Source organism: Meles meles, chromosome 12 (assembly GCF_922984935.1).
Source record: "Meles meles chromosome 12, mMelMel3.1 paternal haplotype, whole genome shotgun sequence".
Classification (NCBI taxonomy): Eukaryota; Metazoa; Chordata; class Mammalia; order Carnivora; family Mustelidae; genus Meles; species Meles meles.
Genome location: NC_060077.1, coordinates 58,382,666 through 58,395,383, shown reverse-complemented (window position 1 = coordinate 58,395,383; position 12,718 = coordinate 58,382,666). Strand labels below are relative to the sequence as shown.

The following is a 12,718-nucleotide window of genomic DNA, read 5'->3' as shown; positions in this document are numbered from 1 at the left end:
TATTTTTCTATTCATATGTCAGAGAGAGAGGGAGAGAGTGCACAAGCAGGAGGAGTGGCAGGCAGAGGGAGAAGCAGGCTCCCTGCAAAACAAGAAGCCCGTCCCAGGACCCTGGGATTGTGACCTGTGACCTAAGCCGAAGGCAGATGCTTAACCGACTGAGTCACCAAGTGCTCTCTTCCCAGCGTTTCTTACTGTAATGTCAACTTGAGCAGCATTAAACCTTTGTGACCCTAAAGTCTAAGAAGGAAATAAAAATCACATTTTTATTGCTCCATTTGGTCATATTAGGAGTAACAGGCCTTTTTGAGCCCTTGCTGTATTCCAGGTACGTTGCTAACTCCATACCCATTTTACCTTATTAATTCCTCGCAGTGTCCTTTTGAGAGTTATTCCATTATTTCCATTTTACAGATGAAGAAACTAAGGCACAGAGAGGTTAAGTCAATTGCCTGAGTCACAATGTTGCATAGTTATTAGGTAGCACCAAAGCCCTGTACTTAACCCATATATAGCACACAGGCTTCTCGTGAACGGGGATGTGGTCCTCTACACTTTTCACTGTTTCTGAGGCTAAGGGGACAAGTGGGGCTCGTACAGGGCTCATTCCTCTGAGCACTTTTCCATCAGACACTCTTTTTTCTCCTTGGTCCACTATGCTTGGTCAGGAGGCTGGAGGGCATATCTTTTTCCCAGAACACTTTGCTACCCACAACTCCAATCTGGGTTGTGACCTACTGTTGGGAAATGAGGACTTCATGTAAACTACCTACTCTCCCTGCTATTCAAAGGACTACATTGTCCAGATATCTCATATATCAATTTTTTCATGAGTCTCTGTGTGATAACATTTTTAAAGGGACCACATGTTTTGTCTAATGTGGCAAACATTAGACAAAAAGAAGAAAAGAAAGAAAGCCAGAGTCTGGCTTTCTGTTTAGGTTTAGTGAGTATCTGGAACTCTTTCCCAAAAGTGCTTTCAGCACAAATGGTTGGCTCATTTTTTTTTTTCCAATAGCTCTCAGGTATCTACAAAGAACTATATGATTCTATGAATTTCATCTTTGTGGTGAATGTTAAGTAATTAAAGAGCTCTGGAACTACCAGAGTACAGATTTGTGTCAGTAACAATGAAAATAACAAGTATTCTAATTAAAAATGGGATGAAGACATGAACACATTTCTCCAAAGAAGATATCTAGATGGCCAACAGACACGTGAAAAGATGCTCAGTATTACTCATTATCAGAGAAATGCAAATCAAAACTACAAAAAGGTGAGGAGTCACACCTGTCACAATAGCTAAAATGAAAAAGACAAAAAACAACAAGTGTTGGTGAAGATGTAGAGAAAAAGGAACCTTTGTCCACTGTTGGTGGGAATGCAAACTGGCGCAGCCACTGCGGGAAGCAATATGGAGCTCCCTCAAAAAGTTAAAATTAGAACTATCCTACGATCTAGTAATCACACTACTGGGTATCTACCCCCAAAATACAAAAACATTAATTCAAATGAATACATGCACCCTTATGTTTATTGCCGCTTATCTATAATAATCAAGATATAGAAGCAGCCCAGTCCATCGATAGATGAACGGATAAAGATGTGCTTTTGTGATGAGCACTGGGTGATATACTCAACTAATGAATCGTTGAACACTACATCGAATACTAAAGATGTACTGTATGTTGGCTAATTGAACATAATAAAAAAATTAAAAATTAAAAAAGATGTGTTATATATATAATATTATATATAATGGAATATGTTATATATATAATGGAATATGTTACATATAATGGAATATTATTTAGCCATAAAAAATGAGATCTTAATAATTTGCAACGACATGGCTGGAGTTAGAGAGTATAATGCTACGATAATTAAGTCAATCAGAGAAAGACAAATACTATATGATTTTGCTCATATGTGGAATTTAAGAAACAAAACAAATGAGCCAAGGGAAAAGGAGAGTCACGCAAACCAAGAAACAGACTCTTAACAATAGAGAACTGCTGGTTACCAGAGGGAAGGTGGCGGGGGGCATAGGTGAAACAGGTGATGGCGATTAAGGCGCTCACTTGTTGTGATTTATATCAGGTGTTGTATGAAAGAGCCGAATCATGATCTTGTATACCTGCAACTAATAGGACACTGTACGTTAACTATACTGCAATTAAAATAAAAAATAAAAGAATTATAAAAAACAAGATTATGTTTAGCAACTGAATTTTGAAAATATTTATACAATTTACAAAATACTTTTATTAGTATGTTGTAGAAACAGTTTGTGAGGCACACAGAGTGAGCGTTCTTATTAATTCCTGTTTTATAGAGGAAGAAACAGATGAGGAAATCTCGTCAGATTTCAGGACTTGACAGAGACGCTGAGCACTCACCTTTTAAGTCCTGGCTGAAATCCCATAGCTCCAGCATTCCAGCCCTTGACTTTCCCAACCCCCTGTGACCCAGCTCTGTGCTGGTCTCGCGAGGAGGCGGGGAGAATCAGAGGTTAAGAGGGCTATGTAATGCCGTCATGAGTTACTGAAAATTTACGTGCGTGAAGTGTAATGGACTTCACAGCTCTGGGTTTGGTTGCTGACAGGTTCTACTTATCTGGCTCACTGACGGAGGGTTTCAGATTTTCCTGTGTCTCTGTCTCTCTCTGTCTCTTCCTTTCTGGAATTTACTTACTATAGCAACATATGATTCATTCAATAAATATTTACAGCTCTCTAACCCACTTGCCTGGGGAATTTTCTTCCCCTGATGCCAACCTGGCCCCGCTGGATTCTCACGTAAATTCTGAGAAGAGGAATGATAGCTTTGGGTATATTGTTGGCAATTCAGTACTGCCTGGCTCCTTTGCTGACTTAATTGGCATTTTAATTGGGAGGAAAAATTGACATTATTGTACACATGTTATAAGGAAGGCATTATGCAAGGTATTTGGGGTGAGCAGGAAATGAAAATGCAGTAAAACTTTCCTGAAGGGCTTTTTAGTCTAGTAAAGTCATTTCTAGGCCTAAAAATCATTTGCTGACTCATATTTTTTCCCTCTCTGAAGCAACATAGATTATCCAGTGCTCAAAGACACAGTGCATGTATTCATTTATTTAATACATAGTGGGTGGTTGTTACATGATCAGGCAACATCCTGCCAATGCCAGCCGAGGGCAATGGAGCCTGAGACCACTTATCCCCTGTCTTTTACAAATGCGAGAAATGATTTTAAAAGAAACATAAAAATAAATGAAATGGTACAAGTTATGTTATGCATGAGGAGGCATTAAAGAAAAAAAAAACACCCCAAGCCAAGCTGCACAAAAAGAACCCAACAAGGGGCTAAGACATGGAAAAGCAGACTTGAAGAGGAGATTTTTTTTTTTTTAAGATTTTATTTATTTATTTGGCAGAGAGAGAGAGAGATCACAAGTAGGCAGAGAGAGAGGGGGAAGCAGGTTCCCTGCTGAGCAGAGAGCTGGATGCGGGGCTCGATCCCAGGACCCTGGATCATGACCTGAGCCGAAGGTAGAGGCTTAACCCACTGAGCCACCCGGCGCCCCAAAGAGGAGATCTTTAAGCAGGCTGTTCAGGAAAGGTGTCTCAGAGCAGGTGACATTTAAACTGAGACATAATGGGGACAGGAACTGGTCTTGGGAAAAGAGGGGAGGGGAGGGCATCCTGGGGAAGAGTGTAATCTAACACGAACTCAAACCAGCAAAAGCAGAAGGGAAGTTTGGCTGCGTGAGCAGGAAGTCCAGGGATAGATTACATATCGGGCCAGAGTCAAAGCCTCAAATGACACAGGCCACCCCTGGTCCTGCTCTCCACCTCATGCCTCTGCTCTCTGGAGTCTGTATGTTTTAAAAAGATGACTCTTGCTGCTCTGGGGAGAATGGGTTGTAAGGTGTAAGACTTAACCTTCAGTTATTACTTCAGAAACTTCTGTAGCAAGCTGGGTGGGATAAGATGGTGGCCAGTATTAGGGAGACAGCAGCTCGATAGAAGTGGACAGACAGACAGAAGGCATTGCGTTTTGGGGGAGGGTGTGGTAAAGCCAGTAGGATTTACAAACAGGAAGTGAGAGAAAGGAAGGAGTAAAACACGGTTCTGAGTTTTTGAATTTGAGTACTTGATGTACTCAAGTACTTGAGTCTTGAGTCTTTTCACAAAAGACTTGAGTCTTTTGTGAAGATGGAGGATTATATGTAGGAAGATTTGCAGAGGAATGGTTTGGGGAGGGAAAGTCAGGAGCTCTGTCTTGGTCATGTGAAGTCTGAGCTGCCCGAGAAGCACTCAGACAGAGCTACCAAGGGGCCTGTGGTCCGTGGGAGTGTGAAGCCCAGAAGAGCAGCTTGGTGTCAAGGTACTCTTTCAGGGTCCTCGGCATGCCGCACCGGCAAGGACACGACTGTCTGGGGAATGAGTGTGGTGAGGTTGGGGTCCAGGGCAGGGTCCTGAGAAACGTCTGCGTGAAGGTTGAGAGTGGACTGAGAAGGGGCAGTGAGGAAGTGTGGAGACCAGGAGACCAGGAGAACACCAGGATGCGGACGCCAAGAAAGCATGTGGTCTCGTGGAGTCGGGGATGGACTTGGTCAAAAGCTGCCAGAAGGGAAGGGCAATGGATATGGGGACAAAAGTGTGTGCTTTGACAACTAACTAACTCTAGCAGTTGAACGTGGATTCGAATCTTGCAATGCTGAAAGGCACAAACAAGTTCAAACAAGCTAGTAGGGACAATACTCTCTTGTGGGGCTGTGATTCTCTGGAACCACTTTCAAAACACATTAACATTTATTACTGCTTTTCCTGCAATGTCTCCGTGTGGGGTGGCAGAAACCGTTATTACCATTTCACAGATGAAGAAGTAGAGGTGTGGTGCGGCAAAATTTTATAGCTGTGCACCCCAAATTCCTGCTGTCCCAGGCTGGACCGTGTTTCTCAGTCTCTGGTTCCTGCCCTTGCCGGCTCCACGGCCATATGACTTGTTCTCGACATTGGATTAGAGTGGAAGTGAGGATGCATCCCTTTCCCGCCAGACTCTTCCAGAGTGGGTGGGATTTTCCTATATTCTCTTTCCCTTTCCAAGAAGCAGAGGACTTGCATGCCCTCATGTATGGAGGAATTGGAAAGCTGGAAGAGACGGGCTCTCTGAATCACCGTGGGAGGGAAGGCTGCCTGCTCCCTAGGAATGCCGATACCGAACTGTCATGAGCAAGTAGCAATATTTTATTACCAATGAAAGTTTGGTGTTTGTTCTACAGCTAGTCTTATCTTAACTAATGGATCTGGAAATATTAAGTGTCTTGCAGAGCCTCCCATAGTAAGTTGTGGTGATGTCATCACCAGAACCTAGATAACCTCTTGTTAAGTCTGCTGACGGTCTCCACTGTCCAGGGTACCACGGGATCTAGGGACAGAGGATGCTCTGTGTAGGAAACTCTAAAACTGGGGAAGTGGATAGTTACACCAAATGCTCATCTGAAAAATAATGTTTCAGATTTTTGAAATGGATGAAACAAATGGACCCATCCTGGGATCCTTCTCCATCTGTGATGTAATACAAAATAGCCTCTATTAGCTGCATAATGTCGTGGTTTTTGTGGTCTGAAACTGAAATGCACTCCTAAGAGTAAGCCACCAACAATGTGCATAACATTTTATCCCAGATGGCTCTGTCCTTTGCCAATTTTTTGTGGAAGTCAACAGCTTGTCTGGGAGAATGCCTAAATACCCTTCCCAGGTCAAAGTTCTCCTCCCATAACAACACACTCATGTGTTTTGCTCTAAGAAGAGAACAGCACGGTAAGGAGAGAATCATTCTAGACTAAAGTATAATTAGTCTTTTCTATAAAAAGGGGGGGTGGAAATCCCCATTCTAACAAAAGTATTCGATTTCATTATCCAAGGGCTGATGATCCCCATTCATGGATAATGATCAAGAATTTTTCGTTACCAGGCTTGGGGTTAGTACTATTTCTGACAATTTCTTCTGAAATAATTACCAGTCCTTGGAGGAAATGATACCAAAACTTCCATAAGTGGCTTGTCATTTTTTTAAAAAACAGTTTCCCTGTTCACTAGTCTCGGTCCGGAACAGGGGTTTCCTGCTCTCCCTTGCAGCCAGCAGAGAACCGTTGCTGTCTTGAACCGGGTACCAGGAAAAGACGTTGAAGATTTTCCTTTCAACTCGAACTAACTTGTCGTGGGTTTTCCGTGGTAGATTTGGTGACTTGGGGGACATCCTAACAGAACAGGGAGTGGGTGGGTGCACAGAGTGCTGTAGAAAAGTAAATGTGGTGTCCTGGGGCAACTTCGAGAAACGTCCTGTCCAGTCCTATAGAGACACATGCTAGTTGTTTCTCCTCCATGCCTCATTCCTCTGCGGTTTTGGCTTCTTTGAAGTGCAATGCTGCCTCTTCTCGTCGTGGGAGGCAGTTTTCCCTTTGCATGCAGAGGAGTCACGGGCGATGGGCAGTCTGTAAGCCACTTCTCCCTCCCCGAGGGATGGGGGAGACTGAGGCAGAGCCTATTGGGAGTTGGTGTGTCGGGGGTGTCTCTGAGGTTAGAAATGGAAGCATGGAGTATGGGGAGTTTGTTGGGCAGAAGTTCCCACATCAGAGAGGGTCTAGGCAAGCTGAGGTCCAAAAACCTGAAAAGAGTCAGAATGAAGCGGAGATCAAAGATGGGCACTGAAGTTAACTGTATGGAGTCAGTGCTCATGAAAGAGGGTTGCCTCCCTTTTGACCCCAAGCTTTGTAGTTGGGTTCTTCTTTCCAACTTGTCTCCTGGCTCAGGAGGAAGACCCTAAGAGCAAAGCATCGCCTGGTGGGCATGGAGACTGCCCCCTCAGCGGTAAGGGCTGCCCTGAGACAGCAAGACCCCGCCCATGCTGGAGTCTAAGGCCCTGATGGATCTGACCTTCACTGCCCACCTGCACGGACCCACCAACCTTTGCGGGCCACCCCCCTCCCGCTTCCTTATATAGACCTGGAAGCATTTTTGGACCCTTCCAGTTAAGTCTTTGAGACACTAGCTGCTGTTTTCCCATGTCAACTCCCCTGAAAGAAGTTCCTTTCTTGTCTCATCACACTCGTCTCTCTGCCTTTGGATTCTGTCAGCGGGGAGCCGGCCCAGCCTGGTCTGTCTGCACCCCTGCGCCCCGGCTACATGCAGAAGGAAAATTCGATATAAACAGAGTAGGACCCAGATCTAAGCTGCTGCTTAATTACCAAAATTTGCTCTTGCTTATTATTTTTTTGAATGATAGTTCCTTAAAATAATTTCTTAGAGTTCCTAATTCTCTTTAAACCTTTCTAATCTTAAATTACTGTGTGTGTGTGTGTGTGTGTGTGTGTGTGTGTGTGTGTTGTGTAGATATATCTCCGTATGGGGAGATCTTTCAGCGTTCCAGTATGAGATTCCAAAAAGCATTCTCTCTGCTGTAAACGGGGCCAGAATTTGCTCTGGTGTCCTTGCTTCCTTCTCTGGGCGGTGGGATCACTCTGGGCAGTCGGAAAGCAAAGCACTGGGGCGTTAGCAATGTGCATCCAGCTGGTAGCTGAACTGAAATTCCAATCAAAGGCATGCTTGCTGCTGTCGAAGAAGTCCCAGGAAACGGGTGGAGGAAGGTCTGCAACAGAGAGATTACAAAGCCCTAGGTGAGGTAGCACTAGAGATTTTGAGATTAAGATTTGAGATTCTTTTGCTGGAGGTGGTATCCAGGAAAGAAATGCAATGAAAAGATCATAGTTGTTGTTGTTTTTAATCAATTTAATTCTCTTCTCTCTAGATGGCTACCATGAGGAATAAAAAATTGTTTTATTTAACTTAAGGGGGGAAAAAAACACACAACAAAACCTCTAGCAGTTACTTCCAATAGTTTGCCGGAAAAAGCTCATTAACCAATGGTACCTGACAGCCCGAAGCACAGGCAGAGGCTGACTTCAAAGCTCAGGGTTACCGACAGGTTGGGCTCATAGGCAAGTGGGGGATGGGGGGAAGGGAGGGGACTTGAAGGGGTTTCTGAAGAGAATTTCTAAGAAAAGAAAGAAAGATAATAGGAAACTTCTGGAGGTCCAGGATCAAATCCAAGTGCCCGGGAGGAAAGCTTGGAAAGTTTGTCTGCTAGCCAACCACCTGCCCCTCCCTTGGTGTTTGAAACTATTTACAGTCGAGTTTAGTTCAATTTCACTAGGATTTAGGTTAGGGGGGGGGGCGCTTGATTAGTTGTATAGGGCTCTAATTTTACTTTTTGGAGTGACCATTATCAATACAAAAAACACAAATAGCCTGGATTTACAGATGAGGTCTGTGAGAACAATTTTGGAAGAGACACAAGCTGGCTCTTACGGTGTTTTTTTCTCCTCAAAATGATACTTAAATGATATTCCTAGTATCTCCTAAGTGAATGCTGTTTTCCTCGAGATTATCCTTTATTCAGTGCGTGAATGTTTATATTTTCTTTAGTAAATACAACACTTACAGTAACAGAAGTAAAAAAAAAAAATTTGGCTGAGTCTGAAAGAATATGTTTAGGAAAAGAAGAAACCGCCCCCACACCTTTTTTAATAAGATTTTATTTATTTGAAAGTCTCAGAGAGAGAGGTAGACTCCCCACTGAGCAGGGAGATCTGAGTGGGGCTTGATTCTAGGACCCTGAGATCAGGACCTGAGCTTAAGGCAGATCCTTAACCAATGAGTCACCCACCCAAGCACCCCACAAAAGAACCCTAATAAAAAAGAAAGTAATGGGGCGGTATCATGGCGACCCGGAACCCCCCTCCCCAAGAGTATGAAAGCGATGACGAGTCTTACCAAGTGTTGGATTTAACTGAATATGCAAGAAGACACCATTGGTGGAATCGAGTGTTTGGCCACAGTTCCGGACCTATGGTTGAAAAATACTCGGTAGCCACCCAGATTGTAATGGGTGGAGTGACTGGCTGGTGTGCGGGATTTTTGTTCCAGAAAGTTGGGAAGCTTGCAGCAACTGCAGTAGGTGGTGGCTTTCTTCTTCTTCAGATTGCCAGTCACAGTGGCTATGTGCAGACTGGCTGGAAGAGAGTTGAAAAAGATGTAAACAAAGCAAAAAGACAGATTAAGAAGAGAGCAAATAAGGCAGCACCTGAAATCAACAATATAATTGAAGAAGCAACAGAATTTATCAAACAGAACATTGTGATATCCAGTGGATTTGTGGGAGGCTTTTTGCTAGGCCTTGCATCTTAAGGATATGAATATTCTATCACAGTGGAGTCACCTATAAGAAGAGAAATGGTGGCAACAAGGTGGTTTCTCGACATTACTCACCGCCAGATTCCCAGGGCAGCAAGAAACAACTAGGTGGGCAATACCAAACTCACAGCTTAGTGTTTTGCCATTGAAGTTTGGCAGACTAGCATTTGCTGTAAAAACAACCTGTACGGTATATGTACAATAGTATTCCTGAGCAAAAACGTGTCTTTCATTTAGTTTTTTAAAATATGCATTTGTTTTAAATTCAGCCTATAAAATACCACCATTGGATGTAGAGGGGAAAAAATTTATAGAGGGGAAAAAAATGTGTTGGATATATCCCCAGAGAAATATTATCCTTGTTTTATTTAAATAAGATATTCTTCATCTTGCTTTATAGTATAGTGCCAGTAATTAAAGATTTGTATTATAGCTTCAAAAAAAAAAAAAAAAAGTAATGGTCTCATCAATTCCTTCCTTCTTCAGATTATTGATGTGACTGCCTGAGTCATGTATTATCCCCCTTCCCTGTTAATTAGAGACCACCCCTGAGGAAGATGGTGTTGACTCGTTAAAGTTTTCTAGTCCCAAAGATGCATTCAATCTGCATCACCAATGATGACAGGTCTAGCAACACTCAGATTTTTTCCCTCTCATCTTCTCCTGGTATTTTCTTCTGAAAACTGGAGTTTTAGCCAATGTGAAGTTTATCTACATGTGATTACTTACCACAGCTCAGGCCTTTGAACAAATTAAACCTGAGGAATCCTTATGGCTGTGATTTGGCCCTTGCTGTTTCTCTTCGTTCAGAAAATCCTGGCTGAGGAACAAGAGGGTACACAGAAGAAGAATTTGGCTTTCAGTGAAGCTTCTGGTCTGTAGTTCATTGGACTCATGGAGAAACTTTAGCTTTTATTTAATTCTACCAGACCCAGAGTTTAGTTTGAGTGCACACAAAAAAGTAGAGAATGTATTGGCCAAGAATAAATGTCTTCTAATAATATCAGCTTCTGTTTCCTGTTGGGCTTCATGCCTCACGTAGGAATATTCAGAACTTCTGATAGTAAATGATTTCCATCATGAAATCCTTCATTTAAGGATGTGGTAAACTGGCTTTTAGTTTGCAGCGTACAATTTTTTTTTTAATTTCAATGTAATTTCAATACATATGATTCTTTGCATTTGGGAAATGAATTATTATGATTCTACCACAAGTGCGGAGGTAGTAGATGAGGTAGAATGAGGTAGTAGAATTATAAACAATGCCTTCTCTCTCTCTTTTTTTAAGATTTTATTTATTTATCTGCAAGAGAGAGACAGAGAAAGGGTGATAGAGGGGAGGGTCAGAGGGAGAAGCAGGTTCCCACTGAGCAAGGAGCCCCGGCTGCTGGATTCCAGAGAGGTTGGGAGGAGGTGGGATTTGATTCTGTGACTCAGGGATCATGACCTGAGCCTGAGGAAGGCGCTTAATCAACTGAGCCACCTAGGCACCCAAATTACATTTCGCTTCTTTAGAGCTGGTAAAATTTGAGTTGGAAGTAGGTTAATATGAAAAGGGACAAATAAATATATTTCACTGAAGCTAGCTAGGGATGTCTGTGAAATTGCTTAGAACGGTGTGGTTGCTAAGCATCATATTAATTTTTATTAGTTTTCCTACTTTAGTTTGCCTGTTTTTTAAAACAATTTTTTATTTTTTTATTAACATGTAATGTATTATTTGCCCCCGGGGTACAGGTCTGTGAATCGCCAGGTTTACACACTTCACAGCACTCACCATAGCACATACCTTTCCCAATGTCCATAACCCCACCACCTTCTCCCTCCCCCCCTTATTTCTTATACTTTACATGTTAGACTATTTTATCAAGTTTGCTGAGGCTGGTTAGTGCAAGTAAGAGAGAAAGTAACATTTTCCCAATATAAATAAGTGGGTGAAGAAATAATCAAATAAGTAAAAAAGTGAGTGAGTGGGAGCCCCTGGGGGGCTGAGTTGGTTGAGAGTGTCTGCCTGGCTCACAGCTCTTGGATTGTGATCCCAGGGTCCTGGGGATCCAGCACTTGTCCAGCTCCCTGCTCAGCAGGGAGCCTGCTTCTCCCTCTCCCTACCCCCTGCTCATGTTCTCTCTCTCAAATAAATGAATAAAATCTTAAAAAAAAAAAAAGGGAGTGAGTGAATAAATGCATGAATAAATAAATAGAAGTTATACTGAGAATGACTTCTTCAGATAATTCTTGGAGTGATTCGACTCTCATACTCTGAATGGGTAAGGAGCCCTCGTCTGACACAACGTAGCTGTTTGAACTTGAAGAAGAAATGTGTTCTTCCCTAAGCCCCAACAAGCAGTATATAATATATCCAGCTCCACTAGGTGGTTTATAAATGTATTTTTCTCTTTTCTGTTGCTCTTATAGCCCACACTGCTTAAGGGGTCATTAGACAAGTTACAAGGAGATAGAGGCTTGGATCACAATCCTGCCACCTGGATAGAGAGCATAGCTATTAGCAAATGTCCTTGTTTTTCCAAGACTCCGTTTTCTCATCTATAGAATGGAGATGATGATAAACCCCTCTTCAGAATGGTCCTGGCTGATTCAGGGGGACCTTGAAAGGCAAAGAGTTACAGAGATAGGAGGCACCGTCGGGGGCCGTAACCGTCCCTTTTTCACAAAGACAAAATGTGAAGGCGCGACATTTGGCATTAAGTCCACTAGGTTACTTTTGTTACGGATTTGGAGGTCATGGAAACCTGGTAGTGAATGCCACTTAATGCTTACCTCATTTCTCTCTTTCTCTTTTAAAAAAAAATTATTTATTTATTTGAGAGAGAGTGAGAGAGAGCGTGAGAAGGGAGAAGGTCAGAGGGAGAAGCAGACTTCCTGCGGAGCTGGAGTCTAATGCGGAACTTGATCATGGGACTTGATTGTGGGACTCCAGGATTGTGACTTGAGCCGAAGGCATATGCTTAACCGGCTGAGCCACCCAGGCATCCCTGACATCATTTATTTTAATGCTGTACTAAGCTGATCAAAGCAAATGATTAGAAAGAGAATTATGTCATAGAAATAACAATTAAGAGAGTAGTGCACAACTTTAAATCCAATTCTCCTCCTTGGGGTTAAAAACCAGCAAAAACCAAAACATAGAAAACCCCTTGTGAGATGATAAGGAAGAGTAAGGACTAAGTACCCCAGTGTTTAAATGCTTTTACAACAGAACTGTGAAACCCTGGTGTGGAAGCTTAACAAAGGTGGGGAGGTGACGGACACGACCAGACGGGGTTCTCACTGGGGTGACCCACACGTCAGCACTTAGGTACTTACCTGTGTAAACATCTGAGATATTCACTCGGCCCTGTTAGAGAATTTGAGGACTGTTTTAACTGTTAGGTGGGAAGGAGAACAGAAAGCCCACTGGTTCCATCCACTTATATCAATTGTTGTTCAGCCTAAGAGACAGAGAAATAACTGATAAACA

General features: G+C 42.7%; 1 protein-coding gene across 1 annotated transcript; it reads left to right on the top strand.

Moving 5' to 3' along the window:
- The first annotated feature begins 8,766 nt into the window (after window positions 1-8,766).
- On the top strand, window positions 8,767-9,692 carry LOC123954364 (FUN14 domain-containing protein 1-like). The gene has a single exon (XM_046025483.1). It carries the CDS (start codon window positions 8,767-8,769, stop codon window positions 9,232-9,234), a length of 468 nt encoding a protein of 155 aa, XP_045881439.1. The 3' UTR covers window positions 9,235-9,692.
- The last annotated feature ends 3,026 nt before the right edge of the window (window positions 9,693-12,718 follow it).